The sequence below is a fragment of the Pezoporus flaviventris genome, unplaced genomic scaffold (assembly GCF_033815535.1).
Source record: "Pezoporus flaviventris isolate CSIRO_AGI_PZ_B2104156 unplaced genomic scaffold, CSIRO_AGI_Pfla_v1 ptg000001l, whole genome shotgun sequence".
NCBI lineage: Eukaryota > Metazoa > Chordata > Aves > Psittaciformes > Psittacidae > Pezoporus > Pezoporus flaviventris.
This window is the reverse complement of record NW_026892549.1, coordinates 15,029,762-15,050,803: the sequence shown is the minus strand read 5'-3', so window position 1 is coordinate 15,050,803 and position 21,042 is coordinate 15,029,762. Positions and strand designations below refer to the sequence as shown.

General features: G+C 39.2%; 1 protein-coding gene across 17 annotated transcripts in view; it reads right to left on the bottom strand.

Annotated features, from left to right (window-relative positions):
• The window catches only part of MBD5 (methyl-CpG binding domain protein 5), a 154,187-nt gene that overhangs the window by 32,822 nt on the left and 100,323 nt on the right, over nt 1–21,042 (bottom strand). For 13 of the 17 annotated variants that reach the window (XM_061445281.1, XM_061445297.1, XM_061445294.1 and 10 more), the window contains 4 exons: nt 13,017–13,698; nt 7,035–7,137; nt 6,195–6,375; nt 921–3,059 (listed from right to left, as the gene is read on the bottom strand). In XM_061445281.1, coding sequence (XP_061301265.1) covers nt 921–3,059; nt 6,195–6,375; nt 7,035–7,137; nt 13,017–13,129 — 2,536 coding nt within the window. In that variant the 5' untranslated portion in view covers nt 13,130–13,698. The remainder of the gene's footprint in view (nt 1–920; nt 3,060–6,194; nt 6,376–7,034; nt 7,138–13,016; nt 13,699–21,042) is intronic. The other 4 variants (XM_061445262.1, XM_061445371.1, XM_061445271.1 and 1 more) reach the window with 3 other exon arrangements.

Sequence of the window (21,042 nt, the reverse complement as noted above, 5' to 3'; positions counted from 1 at the left end):
ACATTTTTGACCTGTGTCATTTTTATCTTTAAGCAGCACAGAGCTAGGAACAGCAGCATGCCTGTTTCCTTTCCAAGTCTTCACTGATCAATAAACCAGGATATCTCTTTCTACACACTTCTAATTTATTCAACCACTTAATTACCAGCTTAGTAAAATTACGATGTTAAAGGCAAACAAAGATTCAGCAAAATTTTTCACTACGAAGGTGCGGGGCACCGGCACAGGCTGCCCAGAGAAGCTGTGGCTGCTCCAACCCTGACAGTGTTCTAGGCCAGGTTGAACAGGACTTTGAGCAACCTGATCCCGTGGAAGGTGTCCCTGCCCATGGCAGGGGGGGGTTGGAACTGGATGATCTTTAAGGTCCCTTCCAATTCAAATCGTTCTATGATTCCTCAGTGCTCTCCTTGAAAAGAGCTGTATGTAAACTTTTGCACTAGTATCTGCTCTCATTTCTGATAACACCAATTCTTTAATGCAAGCAGTAAAGAACACATGTATAGTCTGGACACAGACTGCCAGCTCAGCCATGGCATTCTAAGGTTGAAGTAGCAGTGCATGCTGCAAAAAAAACAACCCTATTTATTTGGGCAAGTGACAAAAGCTGTGGTTCCGGTATGTACAGAAGTGGACAGATTTCACTTATGCAGAGTGTGTGGAAGTTAATAGAAGAAAGAGTTGTCATAGGAAGGAGGCCAGGGTGATTTTGTTTAGAGAACAGGAGATATATTTTAGTCTTCCACTGTTTTTTGCTTCTTTTATTTTTGAGAATCTGGGTATCAGCATAAAATAGGCATACTTTGCATAGTGGTAAACCCAAGTTTGAAAAAGTAGATATGTAAGAGGAACCCGTTTAAAAACAGTCATCATATATTCCCAATCAGTCAAACATAGGGGTATCCTTTTAGAAGGAAACGTACCTGTTTCAGGACTTGTTTGATTACAGCTGCTAACAATGCTGTTTGGTATCACTGGAGTGGAGGATGCTTGGATTCTTGACTGAGGTGGGTTTGGATGTAATGAATTTCCTAAAGCCATTCCTGACTGACTGAGCATCCCACAGTTCCCACTAGCCTGCATCTGATTTATTAAACCTGCAAGATGGTTGGTTGTGCCTGGGCTAGTACCATGGACAAAGTTAGTGTTTGTGTTCTGGCAGTGCACACCCTCCCCTCGCAAGGGTAAACTCTGTGCCAGTGAGTTCTGGAGACTGCCAGAGTTCATACTGGTGTCTGCAAAATGCATCTGGTTACCAGCACATGGTAAAGCAGTATTTGAGCTCCCACAGCTGGTGGTACTATTGCTGCTCATGTGAGAGCTTTGACAACTCATGGACTGAAGTAGCTGGGACATGGAACTGATGGGAAAAGAGCTTTGACTTTGCTTTCTTATCAAATCAGATCCAGCTTTGGAAACTCCAGTACTGTCCAACTGAGACTGTCTTAGCAAATTCAACACTGTGGTGGTCGGCTGCTTTCTTTTTCTCAGAGGATCTTTTTGCTGAGACATCAATTTATCTCTCAGTGCTGCTCGGCCACTTTGCCCTTCAGTTGTTGGTAGAAGCACATTGGCAGCGGGAGGGAACATGGTATTTAAAGTGCTATGTCCTTCATTGTTGCCACCACTGGCAACAGGTCCAGAACTGCTACTGCTGTTATTGTTGTTACCAGCAAGTTTATTTTGATTTGCTAGCTGTGCTTTGGCTGCTGCTGAGAGTAAACTGCTTGCTGGAAAAGAGGCAGCATTGTGCTGGTTCAAGATCTGATTTAAAGGCATTCCCAGCAAACCAGGCTGACTCTTCAAGGAACCACTTCCAGCTGATGCAGTAGAAAAAACTGCATTGTTAGGAGGATTTAATACATTACTCATTCCAGCAATTAATGGGTTAGGGATGTCCTTGTATTGATTAAGTCCATCATGCTTGGTGGAAGGGCTAGATGGCATAGATGGTCTTGGTGACCCTATTGTTGACCTTGGGGACCTGGGAGGAACTTTAATTCCGCTACAGGATGACTGTGGTCCTACTGGAGGCAGCAGGAAATTTCCATGATCTGATGATGTGGAGGAAGAACGTGATCTTTGGGGAGAAGCCTCAATCCTTCCAATCCCGGATCCCATCATATGAACTGGGGATGTCACTGGTGAAGGAGAGAGGGAAGTTGAAGCAGAATGTTGAACTCTTTGAACATGACTTCCATGGTTCATGTGACCAGGTTTTACAGTTGGCAAAGGAAGATTACTTGGCAAAGGGACAACAGCAGGAGGCATGCTTACATTCATCACGGGTACCTGAGAGTGGACATTTGAATGGAAAGTAGTTGGGTTAATGATAACAGGATTCTGATTCACTGGTTTGCTAGGAATAGGGTCAAGTATGCCAAGTGGATCCTTTTCCGATGTTAATGGCTTTTTCTGAAGAGCACAAGAAGGTGGTGGAGGAGGTGGGGGTGGACCTTGGGGTGGTTTATGGTGAAACATTGCTCGTGGTATTTCCATACCAGTTGAAAAATTACACATGGGTTTTTTCATTACTGGGCTTTTTGTGGTTAAGGTTGGGGAAAGAGGTATATTAGTCCTTCCAGCCATTGCACAGGATGACTGTATAGGAGAACCATGTAGCATTACTGATGGTGGAGACAGAGGTGTCCTGTTCATGTGAATAGGACTAGAGTTGGGTGCTCCATGAAAATTGGGATTGTTCCTTGTGAAAACATCAGGGCTTCCAAGTGGGTCAGTCCTAGGAGAGATTGAGCCATCTCCGTATATCTGTGATCCTGATGAAGCTGGACTGGGCATCCCACCATGACTGCCACGATACGGAGACTTCTGTCCAAGTTCATTACTACCCAATCTCTGCCTAGGATAGACAGAATGAAGTTCTTGTTGCTGGCTTCCAGCCATTTCTTGCACATAAAGCCTACCCATGGCATTAGATGCCCCTATCATCAACTTGAAAGGAGTCTTACATTCTGGCATCACAGAATTTGTAATTCCTTCATGTGATTTATTCCTCATTGATCTTGGAGTTGCTGCTCGAGTAGGAACTACTGGAGTTGCACCTGATATTAAAAACACAACAGTTACTGTTTTGAAATCTGGTATCACACATTTCAGTGCAAAACTGCTGTGTGTGAAAATATTCACAAAAGCTAGAAACCCTTTTGGCTAAACTTTTGCCTCAACAGATATAATACCTAAATCACCAAGTACTTGTGGAATGGTGCATGCTACCCTAGTATATAGTATACACCTTAATTTCCATATAAAGACTGCCTAAATACGGACAACTTTACATCGTTTTCCTTCCCTTTTGTCGTTTCTTTCTAACCATCATCTCTGGTGTCCTACTCCTGAATCTCTGGCATCACTGCTGTGGCTGCTGCTCAAAGCGCTGGCAGGAGCAGCAGGCTATCACTGTTGAAGGGAAAAGGAGCCTCTGGCACCATCTATTGAATGCAGGAGGAACAAAGCCCAACAAGGGTTTAGACTAATTTGTCTTCACCCCACACAGAAAAGGGTCCTGCACTAAATACTGTCACTGTTGAGGATGAATGGGGATCTGTGCCATATGACTTTGGCCCAGATTTGTACTCAGCTAAGCACTTAATTGGAGAGACTGAAGAGACTGTGGCTCTGCAAGGCAGGATGCAGCTTCTCTGGCTGCTCCACATCATTTGCTGGTACCAAGGGCACTGAGTTTCAGTCCACAGAGTTAATATGCTCCTGGGAACTGCTGTGCTAAAAAGGTGAGGACATACGTTACATCATGTCTTGCATTCCTTTACTGAACTAAGGCTTTTCCTGCAGTTTCTGCAACTAGCTTTGCTTGGGGTGAAGATGCTAAATTTAAGAAGGGGCTCTACCTTATATGTTTGTTTTCAGAATAAAGGCCTTGGGGATATTTTCATGTATGCAGACACGTGAACCCCCCTACAATTGAAAATTTTCCTGTATATCCCAGTTTCGAGACTAGACCTTCCTACCAGCAGAAGACCACTACCATTTTCTGCCCACTAGTATCAGTTTAATTTAAAAAGATTTTTTTTTTTTAACATTTTACCTTAAAAACACCACCAAAAAAGTCTCTCCAAGTCTGGCGGACTTTTTGCCAGTTTTTGTTGCTCTGGGAATTTGTAATTCAGTTTGTAGTACTTGGCATGCAGCCTCTGAATATGTAAATTTAAACTTGAATAACAAGTTGAAGATTTCATGTTCAAATGAGTTCAGAGATGCCTTTAAATTCCTCTACTCAGAAAAACCCAATTCCCTTCTTTCCTTCAGCCTGACCATAGGGTACAGATGGCACTGACAATTCTGCCTTCATTCTATTTGCTCAACCAGCTACATCATGACAGAAACAAACATATTATTTTTCCCAAAATACAGCCAAAGTCTCTTTTAGGGGATATATTTCAAGACTGAACTGCAAACCAAACTAAGTACGAGAACCCTCACCTTGAATGCTGGACCTAAGCATACGGTCAAATGTAAGTGTGCATAAATGAAGAGACATTTTGTTTCAAAAGCCAATTTATAGGGAAATTTTCTTCTTTGCTTAGTGCACAAAATTCTGATCAACAGAGAAAGACCATATAAATGTGACTCATGTCTTTAATATTTAGCTGGGTTTACCTCCTTAATTTTGCTAATTAAAAAAAATGTAATTTAAGTATGAGTCAAAGAATAAAAAAAGAAAGTGCATAGTAATTTGGAAAACTGCACTAATAGTTTAAAAAATGCACTGCAAAAACCAATTTAAACACAGCTTTAAAATAAAAAATAACAGTTTGAAAATGTAAGAGCACATCAGTACTGCAAGCAGCACTGGTTTCTTAGCATTGTCTCTGTATCTGAAATACATTATTTATTTTTATGCTCTTAAAATATTCCACTTTGAAGTCAAGCTACAAAGTGGTTAGCAATTAGCCAGCTATTACTACAGCAATATAGGGGCACAAAAGAACTGTCAGATTATTGAGGGCCATTTCCCAGAAGTTGTGTGTACCAGAGTATATAACCATAAACTTTCCAAGCTCTGTCTCAGAAGTAAACCTTCACCCCTTTGTCCTAACCATTTGGATTTGTAAGACTACTTCAGAACCTTTTCTTGTAATCCTTACAAAGTACCTAATTTTCAGTTGAACTTTCTATGCAACTCTGGCTTTGTAGTTGTTTCTTTCAGTGCTAACTTCGTCCTTCAGCTTAAGGAGCTTTATTTCTGCAGTGATTCTACTGATGCCTTTATTGCCAGCAATCACATCTCCTTTCAGCCACCATTTTACTAGGTTGAACAAGCTAAACACTTTTAGATGAGTTCCATAAACAGGCTTTGCAGTTCACTAAGAGCAAAGCCTCTGCTCTATTTCAGCTTGAGTGCCACTAGCGAGAACAGCAGTGCAGGAAGGCAGGACACATACAACAGCATTTGTACTTCTCTTTGAGTCACATTGATCTGCACTACACTGCCATCTGGTACTGCTCACAGACATCTTTGATCAGCTACTATACCTAGGTCTTCTTTCTCAATAATTTACAGCTAACAGCTTTTTTCACTAGTCCCCAGGTGAATGACCTCACAATTAACAGGACTTGTTGCTATACCTTTTCTTTTCACTCCTGGTCTCGATGATCCCCCAGTTTTTCAACACGTTTTGATCTTCTCTTGTTTTGCCAACACCTGTCAACTTCACTCATCAACAAATTGCCTCATTTTTTGTTGATATAGATCATTAAGATGCTAATCTAGGTTGGTCCCCCCAAATAATCCTTCAGAAAGTACAGTGGGGATCTTCTCTTACTGTACATTCTGCCTTGCAATACAATTTCCCATTTAGTCAAGTCCTTAGCCACATTCTAATCCCTTTATAATCACTTTATTCTGCTTCTCTAATTTCCCATGTGACAGAATATCAGACATATTACTACAGTTCCAAAAGATGAGAGCTAATGTATTTTCTTTGTCTAGAACAATCTGATATCTTTTCCAAGGAAATCATGCTCTTAAGTCTGTGCTGACCTGCTTTTTAGACTCATTTTCTAACCACCTACATCCCTCTAATTACTACCTCAATTTTTAACATGGATCTGTTTACTATTTTGCTCATAGATACATTAGACTTTCAGGGGTGGTTCTGCATAGTAATTACATATATTTAAAATCAAGTAACTAAATGATTCTGCATGGTTTTACTTACTTGTTCCACCACCAGGACTAGTTAGAACTAGTGAAGGATGTGGCGCTTCCATGCTTTTATGAAGTGTAGCCACAGCAATAATTTTCCTTTTATGTATGCATAGTTTGGTGACATCTTCGTCCGCCTTAACATCTTCAGCAGTTCTTTGCTTCACAGCAGCTCCAGGATCAAAATTAAAGACCTGAGAGTAAAAATTCCAGTTTTAAAAAAGTCATTAGAGGTAGCAAACTCACCAAATATACCTAAACCAAAAATCTTACATAGAATTAAACTTGCCACAGTTCTGTAGAGCTATCTGACTGCTCATACACTGCCCAAGAGATACTTTCATAGCACATTTCAAGTTTACAAATAAAAAGTCAATAATAATCAATAACAGCCATGGAAGTTGTCATCTAGCAACAGAACTTTAACACTCCTCAGTATCAAGAGTATGGAGGAAAAAGAAAGGACCATGCGTATTTGAGATTGCCCCGTGATTAAGAGAAAAGTTTCAATTTGTATGTAGAATATAAAATTGCGAAGCTGATACTGAAGCTATCACATAAATCAGTGTTTCACCCTGATTCTCCCCTGTTAACATGATGCCGCCAACAGTAGGTTTCCAGTTTAATAGTAAAATCTTCAAACACCATAAAACCTGAGTCAGATGTTTTCCATGAGGGAAAAAGACAGAGAGCAGATTAATTTTTGTAATTTTATGGTAAATCTTTGGGTATATACCATTTATCTCATTTCATATATATATGATCTGAACAATGACTAGCATGGCATAGCATATCAGCTGACATAGCTCATAAGGATTATAGTACAGAGATCCATAATGATGTTTTTCTTTACCTTGGGAAGAACGAGAGGACATTCTAGGCCACACTTGCATGTTCCATCAGTCAGCAAGTAAGTCTTCACCTGCTCCAAGCAGGATAATAAAGACCCACTGGGACTGTAAAGGAACAGAGAGGATGAATACAAGCTATTTGATATATCATGACTTCTACTTACCATCCTAACAGCTCACACACAGAGTGTTTATGGTAACACAGCTGAGATTTAGTATTTTTTTTTAATAGCAATTCTTGCTTTTAGTCAGGAACTGAGATGATACTTATCAAAACTAGCTCCCAAACCACATTTTAAAGGAAGATTTTACTATAGAAAAACACAGCAAATGCAGAAAAAAGAAACTCATATTATTGATATTTCATATTCACATTAAAGCCCTGCTTGAAAGCCTTAACTACTGCTTAACTACACTAGGAGATTATTTTTCTCCCTCCTCTCTCCTATTAAGTGTAACACAGGCAGAGTGCAGTCCCCATGGACCTCCTTCCCTTCTATCACATCACTGCAGCTCCATGCAGGCACAACACTCATCTGTATTTTTTAGGAGTGTGATCTCATTTAAAAAGAAAAAAAAACCCACAAAAGTGTGTTGTAAGTATGAGAAAACACATACAGCAAAGGGGCCACAGTAACAAAAACTGTTGTGGTCGTGTCTCTTAGTTGCATAAACAATTTGATTTCATTCAGCTAAAATTTCAACCCTTTCACTGAAAGTGAGAAATATTATACCAAGAAGGCAGCCCAATGAGTTTCTGATAAACTGCACTTGGATTTCACTAACTCCCACCAAAAAATCATTATCTCCACATCCAAAAATAGGACAGTGGAAATTCTGTTACGGCAAAATCACTTATTCATAAGATGAAAAAGTTCTCATGTCACAAGCCTCTAACTTCCAGATTGCTCTTTATTACTTGGCCATCTAAGCTGTTTATCAGGGAAAGAATACAATAATTTATGAGGACAGCTAAACCACTGGTTCTTAATGGCAGCTGTAAACAGCCCTTATTTTAACAAAACCAACTTCAGTGGAATGGTTTGGATCACAAAAAAGGAGTCAAAATTCCAAACTATGATGAACTTTCTTTCTCAAACCCAAATGTATAAACACTTAATTCTGCGCAAGAACTAAGTAACACATAAAGAAACACCTGCAAGTGACATTTAAAGTTATGACAACAATTTAAATAAGTAATTTATTTGCCTGACTTGACCTGAAATAGTTATTTCGGAGAGAACTGTCCAGGTCACTGTGTAACAGTGACAGCTCTGTGGGTAAGCAAGATAAGGCCAGGCTGGATGAGGCTTTGAGCAACCTGGTCCAGTGGAAGGTGTTCCTGACAGTGGCAGGGGGGTTGGAATTGGATGGTCTTTTAGGTACTTTCCACCTCAAACCATTCTATGATTCCACAATAAAAGAGCAATCTAAAAATAATGGTATAGATACGAAGCAATAGGTCAGAAGGTGACCTTCCCAGTCTTAAGCTGAAATACTTGGTAAGCAGAGGGAAATTACCTTTTATTTTTCTGTATCTTCATTTTAGCTATAAACTGGTTAAACCATGATGCTGCCATTATCATATTTTAACTCAGTGAGCGTCACTTGCTCTCTACAGGTCTGCATTTCTAGCGCTGGCTGACCACTTTGGACTTTCCTGGCCTGCCCTGACTATACATGCAGGAGCAACTGCTCACCCTGTGCACAGTCCACACATAAAGATGCGATAGCTTCCCATGGGAGAAACTCAGGTTGGCATTTATTCCACACTATCCCACCTACGTGCAAAACTTTTACAGACACTTTCTGTGACACTTAAAAACTCATGTTAAAAGCTGTCCCTGGGAACATGCTCTGGAGTCAGGATGGCATTTTATTTGCATTGGTGAAACAGGACAACTGAGCTGCAAGAGTAAAGCTATACCATCAAGAGTTCATTTTACACCCTCCCTAATCCTAGAGTAAAGCAATTTTAAATATCCTTCCTTGGTGTGTGGTTTGCATAGGCACACATCCAATGCACTGACCATCCGTGGGTGGAAAGGAAGGTTGGGATACTGACCCTTACCAGAAAAGGGCAGATCAGCCCACTGAATCTGTGGCACGTGGGATTCAGCACTCCTACTGCACATATACCATAGAATGGCTTGGATTGGAAGGGACCTGAAAGATCATTCTAGTTCCAACACACCTGCCACAGGTAGGGACACCTTCCACTAGACCAGGCTGCTCAAAGACCCGTCCAACCTGGCCTTGGAACACCGCCAGGGATGGAGCAGCCACAGCTTCTCTCGGCAACCTGTGCCAGTGCTTCACCACCTTCACAGGGAAGAATTTTTTCCTAGTATCTCATCTAAATCTACCCTCTTTCAGTTTAAAGTCATGCATATATGCATGGCTATTTGTTCGCAAGAATCAACAAAATTTTAAAAAGGCCTTTTTCCTGGACAGACCTGTTTAATTGCAAAGTATCTTCTGTGTGCATAAGTTTCCTCACGGTCCTATACTTCAAAGGATAATCCACAGCTTCCCATGTAAGAAAATACCAGCTTTTTTTCAGCGCTTAGGTTATCCAGAAGTTTTAGGCCTCCCAAAAAATCAAGGAAGAGTAAATGATAAAATATATTCGGATCTGTTATTGACAGTTGAGATACCTGTTCCCTTTATTAAATTGCTTTCCTCAGTTTATTCCACCAATAACTTCATCAACAGTAAGCTGAAGAAAATATTTAGGTGCTACTTTAAGGCAGTAGCACTGTTTTACCTAGAAAATCACTGAGACTCAGCGATTTTATCAGGTAATAAAAACTGGTTAATTAATGGGTTTACTTCAAAGCAACTGTTAACAACTGATGGAAAAGCAAGCACACTTTATAGAATCATAGAATAGTTAGGGTTGGAAAGGACCTTAGGATCATCTAGTTCCAACCCCCCTGCCATTGGCAGGGACACCTCACACTAAACCATGTCAGCCAAGGCTCTGGCCAAGCTGGCCTTGAACACCACCAGGGATGGAGCATTCACAACTTCCCTGGGCAACCCATTCCAGTGCCTCACCACCCTCACAGTAAAGAACTTCTTCCTTATATCCGATCTAAACTTCCCCTGTTTCAGTTTTAACCCGTCATCCCTTGTCTTATCACTACAGTCTCTGATGAAGAGTCCCTCCCCAGCATCCCTATAGGCCCCCTTCAGATACTGGAAGGCTGCTATGAGGTCTCCATGCAGCCTTCTCTTCTCCAGGCTGAACAGCCCCAACCTTCTCAGCCTATCTTCATACGGGAGGTGCTCCAGTCCCCTGATCATCCTCGAGGCCCTCCTCTGGACTTGTTCCAACAGTTCCATGTCCTTTTTATGTTGAGGACACCAGAACTGCACACAATACTCCAGGTGAGGTCTCACAAGAGCAGAGCAGAGGGGCAGGATCACCTCCTTTGACCTGCTGGTCACGCTCCTTTTGATGCAGCCCAGGATATGGTTGGCTTTCTGGGATGTGAGTGCACACTGAAGCTGGCTTATGTTCAGTTTCTCATCGACCAACACCCCCAAGTCCTTCTTCGCAGGGCTGCTCTGAATCTCTTCTCTGCCCAACATGTAGCTGTGCCTGGGATTGCTCCGACCCAGGTGTAAGACCTCGCACTTGGAAGGAAGAATAACTAGAATGAGTCCTTATTCAGCTGGGATCATCTATTCTAGTTAAATCATGTCAGATCTTAACAGACACACTAATTTTCCCTTGGACAGCTTTTGAGTCAATATTGTTTGGCTTTTCATTCTCTCAATAAATGCCGTGGATATTTTCAGGGTGGCTGTTCCTTCAGAAAGGCAGAGCAGCACCGGAGCAGGTTACCCAGAGAGGCAGTGGAAACTCAATCCATGATGATGCAGCTGGCGAAACCAACCTTTCCTTATAAAGGGCTAACCTGATCAAGCGTGGTGGGTGCTCCATGTCAAGCAGGAGGTTAGACTATTTGACTTCCATCCCTCCCAGCTAATATATCCTACCATGTGACTTCCACCAAACAAGAACGTAAGAGTTGTGGACCATGATAAACAACTTTTCTTAATCAGAAGGGCTTAAAGAAGGCAATCAGAAAATTAACCACTGGATTAAAGAGAAAAAAAAAATACATGGTCAAAGCTTGGGAAGCGGGCTTGGAAGCTTCCCCAGGCTGAAAAAAGTAGCAGGCAAACTTAATAGGATCAACAAGAATAAACCAAGTGTTTTGTGTAAGGCAATTCAGAACAGAAATATTAAGAAAGTCTCCCTGAACAAAGAAAACATAAAAAAAAAAAGAGAAGACAGAAAACCAAGTAAGTGTCAGAATTCCAACATTTACTAATTTATAAACATGCAAAACACATGCTTGAAGAAGCAGCACAAATTTTGTGGCCTGCTTCTTACAGCTGCAGAAAATGAAGTTCATAAGCCGGTAGGATCATCGGGCATATAAAAATACCAAAGCATTATATGTCTTGACGCCTGCATACGTGGATGATAGGGGAAAAAAAACAACCTCCCAACAACTTTGTCTTTCTCATTGATTTTTTAACTAAGGCAGAGGCCCAGTAAATTACAGCTGTAATGAGAAATACAAGGGGAAGGCGATTTATCATTGACATGCATATCACTGACATGGATTTTGTATGATTTTGCTAATTGAGAATATAAACAAGAAACACTGGAATGCATTTGATCTTTTATGGTAGTTTAGTGTAAAATTGGAGTATGCTTTGACTCATAAAAGACTTTTGTATTGGTAATACACAAAATAGGAAGAAGCGGTTATTTTAATCTAACAGACTAGTGGAGTAAGATTAAGCAAATAACTGACTGATAATGATTTAGAACTCACTGATGTAAACCTGATGTACCCATATTTTGTTACCATTAACTTTGATCTTTTTTCCAATACCATTTAATTTATAGTCTGTTTGTCTGAACTCATTAATTTAATAGTAATTTCAATGCATTTCTTTGTGACTATTCCAGGGAGAAGCAAAAAAAAAAAAAAAAAAAAAATCCAATAAGCTAACAAACAATCAAATAACAAACAAAAATCCAATAAGCTAAACAAATATGATTATTTGTTTAAATAGGATACTTTAAACTTTGGATTTAGGCTTGTGCTCTTGTCTTTCCCACATGAAAAATGTGGGGAATCTACAGAAGTAAGTCTTGCTGGAGAATGTCAGTGTTACTGGACAAAGGATCTTTACAGGGCATATAAAACCTGACATTTTCTGCAGCTACTAAGGAGTTGCACCACTTTAATTTCCTTTCAAAAGAGAGTAAGTAAAACACAAAAATATAATGGACACCTAGAAGATAAACTCAGAAAAGACTTATGGAAGAGCTACAGACTCTCAGGATAAAGCTGCATGGCACTGCATAAACTGAGCTGAAGGCTTGCTGCTGACAGAAGACAGTCTCACTCTGCCTTATCACTCATGAACTGTTTGCATGTCTGATCATGGTGTTGAATTCAACCAGCAAAGCCTTTTACAAAAAGCCCATGCTGGTGCAAGGAAAAGGCAATGCCTGTGCATCTAGGAATCAGCAAAAGACAGCAGAGATTTCTTAACATCTCAAATGTGGCATATAACTAGAACTCTGGTTAGTTTCATTGCAAAAGGTCTGAATAATAAAGATGTTAAGTAAGGTTAAATCTGCTACTGCTTAGCTTTAAAACCCGTATGACAATAATAAGTAACAAAGAACTATTCACGCCTAAAGCAAAACATGTATTATTATCAAATTTTCAAAACCTAGCAATATTAGATTTCAGACTACGTTAAGGGTATGCAAATGGCACAACTGACATAAGTGGACTCCACTAATATCAGCAGAAAAAATGATCTTGCACTTCAAAAAGAACAAGCTCTGAAGTTTTTGAGTACAAAAGATGAGCTGACTAATTCACATGTTCTGGCAAAACTATAATGAAAACAAAACCAGTAACCACCTCAGATAACCTTACCTGATATAGAGCACTCCACTTTGGTCCACCCTTCGCTGCCAACCAACGGGAACTTGCACTGCTGGTGGCCCTCCATCCGTGTCCCCTCCGTCACACTCCTTTCCACCATTCATTTTTCTGTTTCTGTTTATGAGTCTTCAAAGATATCAACAGTAAGATGATATCCTTTTACTACATATCATCATGGCCCCCCAGAGAAGGCCATTCAGTACACCTTTCCCCAAACTGTACAAAGTGCATTGGGAGGCTCCAGCTCAGCTTGAAACCAAGTCCTTAAAAGTGGCCATTTTTGTTAATGAGTCACTTTTCCATTATAATCCACATTAAATATGTAATGTTTAACTCCTTATATATTCATAAGGATGAACTATATAGATAAAAATTAGTGCTTCCAACTTGGGAAAATCATAATTCACCAATCCTTTGTTACCTGTCAGAAAGGAGAATGGGGAAAAGGAGAATTTCTAGTTCAACAGCATGGCTCCAAGCTTGATGACTGTCTAAGATAACTTGTTTTTTGTGAAAGCTTGTCTCATTTTTATAAATATGAGTCAGATCTAATACCTCCAGGTATTATACCCTTTATATGCCACATTCTTTTTGTTTTCTTTTTATCTTCCATTCATTATCCAAGTTGTCTTCTTGAGTTTCTTTCATGATTCCCTGGATCCAATAAAACAGCCTGAAAAATACAGATACAGAAAACACATGAGCCATTTTCTGAAGTCTTTCAGAACAGTTCCGTAACTCAGGAAGATGTATACAGCTGCATCCATTTAAAGAGCTTAGAATCAAAATTTTAAATGTCAATGGAACTATCAAAATAAGGCTTAGGGTGAATAAAATCCTGCTAGCATATTCTATTTATATGGGGTTGCAACAGAGCTACATCTTAAAAGCTATGAGAGTGCAACTGCTACTAAATAGTTAAAGTACAGTTTGGGTGAATTAAGGGATGTATCTTTTAACTGAATAGTTTTACATATGCTTCTGTTCAGAATTATCAACAGATGACTAGCTCAATTAATGCCCTTTAAAATTTATAAAGCTGAACGGATTTAATGTGAAGCGAGATGGTTCTAGGGTTGGTAATATCTATACAATGGGACCCCCCCCGCATTTAGACTAAATTAGTAATCTTATAAAAAATTGTATAATAAGGAAAAAGCCAGCATCAATACACTGCTCTCAGAATTATCTGTGAAGCAATCTTAATATCATAAGTAATAATTCCCCTCCTATGATTATACTGTACAAGCTCATCTTCATGAAAGAAGTTCAGAATGATGTAAAGTGTGGTGTCCCCCCAAAATAGTTTTTCAAGTTGAGCAGGTGAGACTTAACTCTTGAGGTAGGTCATTTTATTAAGGCGAGACAAACACGGAATATGCAATTCAAACAATAAATACCTCACAAAAAAACCCCAAGCTCTAGAACTCAAAAGTAAGATGTCACTGATGACTACCATAGTAACAATGTTAACAGGTTTTATTTGGAATCTCATGTCAATTCTGCCTTATTCCTAACACTAATGTTATGCTAATATTTTAAAACATAGTAAGTGTTACTACAGACCTGACTGATTTTAATAAGAAAAGGTTTCTTGATGTAGAGATGGAACACAAATATGTAGGATCCCAAAACATTTCTGCAACAACAATACCAACAAGACATTACACCTATATTTAACAGTCACAACAGATCCTTCCTTCAAGACCACTAAAGGAAGAGTGCAGAGGCATAAATATACTCCTCAAAAGTATTCCCTTAGGTACACATATGCAGTACGTCCTCTTTAGATGTGCTACTTAGAAATGTCAAGTTCAAAATGCTACATAAAGAAAAAAAAATAAATGGCCATGGTATTTACAAGAAGGGTGTGGACTAGAAAGGAGCCGGGTGGACATACCCCCTTTGTCTAAGGCACTGAAATCTAAAGAACAGAGTGCAATTTTCAGAATGAACATGATTTTTCTGCAGGACAAAGCCTTCTAGGACAGCCTGGCACTGTTTTGCAAGGATCTGTTTCAACTTTGTTGTGCTCCAGAGCACTCCAACAGGATGTAACCCGTGGCCGGCCAAAATCAGGGAAGGGATAAGGAAACAATGATGAGACCCTGCACACTGACAGCGGTGAGGTGACCAGGTACCAACCAGCAATGGTTACAGTGAATGCACCTTGCTCTCTCTCTCCTATGAAAACAATCTACCCTTTAATCTCTAAATCTGGTGCACAGAAATAGGATTTGGAGAGCACTTGGCAACAGTTCAGGACTCTAGCAGGTTTTCAGTGTGGAAGTTCTGGCATTTGATCGGTTTTATCCTCATTAAGAAGGTAGCAGATGATGCTTCATCAAAACTAAGGCAGAATTTACCTTCAAGTTTCAGCATTATTGCTGAATGCTGCACTGGTATTTTTATTGTAGGTCTTGTGTAAGGCTGAAACAGGTACATAATTTCCCTAATATTTTTAAAGAGAATTAACCTTTTGTAATACAGTAAAATCAGAATCAGAAAATACATATTTAAAATGCTAGAAGCACAAAGAAAGTGCTGCTCAACTCTTAGCCTAGTCTTGCTGCGGATCCTGTTGCTATTTAGAGCAACTGCACTGGATCCATTACAAGAAAATAACAGCCATCAATTTCTTTTTTTTTGCAAAAGCAGCAAGAGACATGCTTTGAAGTAACCTTGTATTTCTACTGGTTCTGCAATGTCTTGCCTCAGCTAACATCTCATTCCATCACAACCATAATACTCATCATCTAATCAAGATAAACCATTTTTCTATACTGCATATAGCTTGAAATAGTACTAAAAGAAGCAAAATAATTCAATTAACTGCTTCTTCTTTGGGAAATACTTAAACATATTTACTCAGTACAGTGAATTGGAATAAAAGTCACAGAATGGTTTGGGTTGGAAGGGACCTTAAAGACCACTGAGTACCAATCTCCTTGTCACAGGCAGGGACACCTTGCACTAGACCAGGCTGCTCAAAGCCCCATCCAAACTGACCTTGAACACTGCCAGGGAAGGGGCAGCTACAGCTTCTCTGGGCAACCTGTGCCAGTGCCTCACCACCCTCACAGGGAAGAACTTTCTCCTAACATCTAATCTAAATCTCATCTCTGTCAGTTTAAAGCTATTTCTTCTTGTCAAGTCTTTACATGCCCTTGTAAAAAGCCCCTCTCCAGCTTTTTTTTGGCCCCTTTAGGTAATGGAAGCTGCTCTAAGGTCTACCCAGAGCCTTCTCCAGGCTGAACAAGAGCAGCTTTCTCAGCCTGTTTCTATAGGAGAGGTGCTCTGGCCCCCAGAGCATCTTCATGGAGTCCTCTGGACTCACTCCAACAGGTACATGTCCTTATGTTGGGGGTCCCAGAGCTGGACACAGTACTGCAGGTGGGGTCTCACTAGAGTGGATCACTTTTTCTTTAGGAGTACTAGAGACTAAAGAATTGCAAACTAACACAAGGATTTGAGTGATGTCAAAAATGAGAATGAATCAGAGCATAGGTATGATGATCCATTTTCCATTTTTCTCCAGGTACAAAAATACCCCAAATATCACACTCATCCTAAACAGAAATAGAAAACTAGACTATTCACACTATTGATGTTTGAACATTTATCTTGTAATTTACTGTGCTCATATGCAAGCTGCAGTCTGCGAGGACACACCAATGTGCCTGTGTGCAATGAATCATGTAAAGGAGGGATAAAACTTCCTGGAAGCCTCTTAGTACATGGCTAATCAGTGTGTAACTAGCCATGTAGAGGTACATAGGTAATCAGTGTGTAACTAATCATGTTGTATAGGAACACACAGAAGTGAGATTTTTTGACTAAACCCCAGCACGGTTCTGTGCAGATTTCCAGATTTCCACAAACTGCAGGCAATAAAATACCCAGTACAGCTGCTAACCATTGCACTTTTCTATCTGGCATTAATGGCAGAAGTTAAGAGTTTGCCAGTGAAGGTTTGGTACTGAAATCCTTCACTAAACTGCATGTGCAGAGTCACTGTTTTATTTTATTTTCGTAACACCATAGAAAAATTAAACATAGTACCTGTCTCTTCAAGAAGAGTTAAACTCTCTCAAACCCAATTCATCAAAGGACACCCTTTGCATTTCCCAACAACTGGGTGTCAGCCAAACAAACAAAAAAAAAGGATCTAAGGAAGGCAGCAGTGAAAATCAGGGTGAGTTATTTAAACCAGGCTGGGTCTGGGTCTTTCTCACCTTAGTGCTGGCATAGGCTCGTTTTGCAGTGTTTTATATGATAAGGCAACCTAGATGCGAAGCTGTAAGTTTAAAGGGACAACTGGAGGTGACAGCGGCACTACTCTATCAGGTCTGGCAAAGTGCTCTGCGATCAAAAAGACATTTAAATCCCAGTAGGGATCAGCCTGACCGTGAATGCTCTGACATTCAGAGCATCCATTTGACTATGACTCTACATTTCTTACCAGTCCAGAACCTTCCAACTTGATTGCAGAAAAACCTCATCCCTTGATGTACCATTTTACCCTTCTCCAACAATGTATTCTATCTGAAGTACTCTGGATTGGGATAGAAAGTGTTTGGATTTTGGATCAAATTCAAAGTATTCTGGACATTGGATTCTGTCCAAATGCCTGATTTTCATCAACCCATGTAATAAATACCTCTTCTCTGTAATCTCGTAACAACTCCAGACAACTCATGTTATCTCACCACAAGTTAACACAACTTTCCACATCTAAATCAATTACTTCTTTTTTTCTGTGTGCCAAGACATGCCGTTTAGATTTGTTTTGCAGTTCAGTTTCATTCATGTGCTTAAAAATATTTCATTGGAGAACTATGCAAAACTACATTGAATTGTTTCCCCCCTTTAGCTCCATCAAACCCTCCCCTATTTCTCCTTAGTTTTGATATACTGAAAGTATGTTTTCAATTCTTAATGCAACTGTCTCACTTTTTGAAATACTGCATTTTAAGAAGCCTCTTTGCACAGTCAGCTCTTAATGTTTACTCTAACAATTTTTTAGTCAACTGATGAAATAGAAAACTTGGTGCAAAGTCAAAAGAAACTTAAAAAACTTAAATGAGATACTAATAGCATGGATTCACATTCTATCACATACGAATACCAATATAACGTTTATTTTATTAATAAGTGGATGCAAAGCCAGCTAACACAAATTCTGACAAACATGCTCCATTACTTTCTCCTTACATGGATTTCAAAGTGTGCCTAACAGTTACATGTATTGCAAAGGCTACTTAAGAGGTCTACAATCAACGTATACCTCTCTGATGTACAAACCCAGTGCTTACTTAAGGAATGACCAGATTTTGGGTATAAAGTAAAACGTACACAAAACACTGCTTATAGATACTATCTGAAATCTCATTTTCCAGGCTTTCCTTTCTATCACAGAAAACCCTACAAAACGCATTCCGAAACAGAAACACCTTCATGGTCTTGGGGTTTCAAAAATAACAGGAAGCCTTAGCGTCTTAAACAGCGTTATTTTTAAACCAGAGAGTTAAAATGAGTTTTCATTAGTTATCGCTTGCACATTATTAATCTCTTTAAGTCTATCACAGCAATTAGTCAGGATTCTCCTGTATCACCTAATGAGATACAAATGTTGCATCACTTTTTGGGAACGCTTTTCCATTTTGAAAAGAAGCATTCTCTTGACTAATTAGATTGGTATTGAACACTTTATAAAGCCCTATTTTTAGGTGAGTGATTCAACAAACAAATGTGCCTGAAGCATAAAGGAAACCTTTCTTCTTTCAACTGTATTTCATTGTATTGGCATCCAAGACACTAATACAGCTATATATATGATATACTCTGGCCTTTGCTTTGAGAAAGACATCTTTATATTACTCGTAAATACAGAGTATTAAGAATACATTGCAACAACCAGAAAGCTGATCTTCGCTGAATGACTGAATTAAAACAATACATTTTAAACTGCCCTACTGTCAAATCAGTTTATACCAGTCCAACTACCTTTGGTACTGAATTATTTTTAATTGTATAAAGGACAGTTTTATAATGTACTGTAGCAAGGCTTATATATTCCTAATATATACTACCTTTGATTCTACAGAACTTTTTAGGATTGTAAGACACACAATTTAACCACTCTATAAAATGATAGCTATTTGGATGAATTCACTCATAAATAGTGAAAAACCTTCAAGAGTCAAAGCCTCTGTACCTGTGTCTATATCCACAGTCAATGACAGTCACCAGCAGTCTACTGGACATGCCCCAGCTCAGCCAGCCTTGCTCACCTGCCTGCGGGTGGACAGCACCCTGCAGTATTTGGTTTCCTACGCTGCCAGACTATACGACCAACACAGTCACTTCAGACCGACTATTAAGGAATCTACCCTAATAAAACAATAAGGACAAGATTCTCATGAAGACTTGATTATGTTCACAGATTCTACATTAAAAGCATGATGATTAAAAGCACAAAATAGCAATCTCTTCCATAGGATCATTTTGGAGTAGCATGCTGTTAAATAATCAGAAGTGGTATATGTGATATACTTCCAACCAATGTTAATAGTGCAGGTGAAAATTAAGAGTTCATTGAGGTGCACTGTATCCTTAAAACCCAGAAACTTTCCCAAGGTATGACTGCCTTTTAACACATCTATCTGCATAACTCTGGAGTTGGGAGCAACTGAGGTTTTCCCTTTCCAACAAAAGAATGGAGAAAGTACACCCTTTTGAGAACTCCCTTTGTGTACACATGTGCATGTATCCATACACACAGCATCTTTGAGAGAGTTTTGACAAAAAAGCAACAGTGAGCTACATGACAGTCAAAAAACATGGCAGGAAACAAAAGGATTTTCTTTTTAAAACCTCAGCTCTGTCTACTCAATAAGAATTTAATAAATACAACAGATAGAATCCACTGAAGAATACAGGAGAGTCATAATGCTCTTTCAGGCCTTCCACCACATTAATTTTTTTCTTTACAAGAGAAATAGGTCAAAACTGTGTGCGTGTGTGTAAGGCCTACTTTTCTTCAAAATAATGTAAGTACTCAGATTTATTTATTTATTTATTTTTACATCAAGATTAATATCTGGTATGCAATTTAAATCAACCAAGTTATTCTGCAGGTAAGAATCACATCACCATTATCAAAATATTTACTAGGGAATACTATGAAATAGAATATTATCAAGCTATATGTTAATAATAAGTGAAGAAACAGTATTACAACCATTGTCACTTTAGGTGAACTTGTATAATAAAATAAGGAATTTATAAACGATGTCCATCTTCAGCTACCTACAAATCTAGGAAAAGCAATCCTGGACTCGGATGTTTTTGTTTTCTGGGTTTTTTGTTTTGTTTTGTTTTGTTTGGGGTTTACTTCAATGGGCAAAAGCTATTTTCAATGGTCTTGTTTCAATCTGCAGGCAAAAAGGTTCAACAGCCTTACAGAAACTAGTTATTTTTTTTATTCTTTGAAACAAGACAAGCAAACTATTCTGCACCAGAGAAGAGCTGCAAAACAAGGTTCCTTGCTGAGGATTTAAGGAATAGGTTTTCTCCAGTATAAAGAGAGATTACATCTGAACTCTTTTTTTGAATGGCTTTTCTTCTGTTATTTTCTGCTTTCTTCATCACACAGCAATGATGTACCACCAGTACGTATCAGTTCTGCAACTGAGAAGGCCACTTTTTCTGAGTTCCCTTTAGGTTTTGTCTGAATAGGAATTTCTGTCTCCTCCAAAACTCATCTTGCCATAAGGTACGTAAGGTACAATTCTTAAAACTATTTTGTTTTTGTAATATGTTTTCAAAATTTAGTATTTTGGAAAAAGCATGTGTAAATCTTAATTCTCTCTGGTTTCACATATCTTCACATATCACACTGAAACTTTTCTATATTAACTGTCATTCTGTTTGAACTATCAAGCTCTAGAGGAGGGAAAGTCACCACAACTCCAAGACAAGAAAAAAAGATGTCTGCTAAATGTGGAAGTTAAAA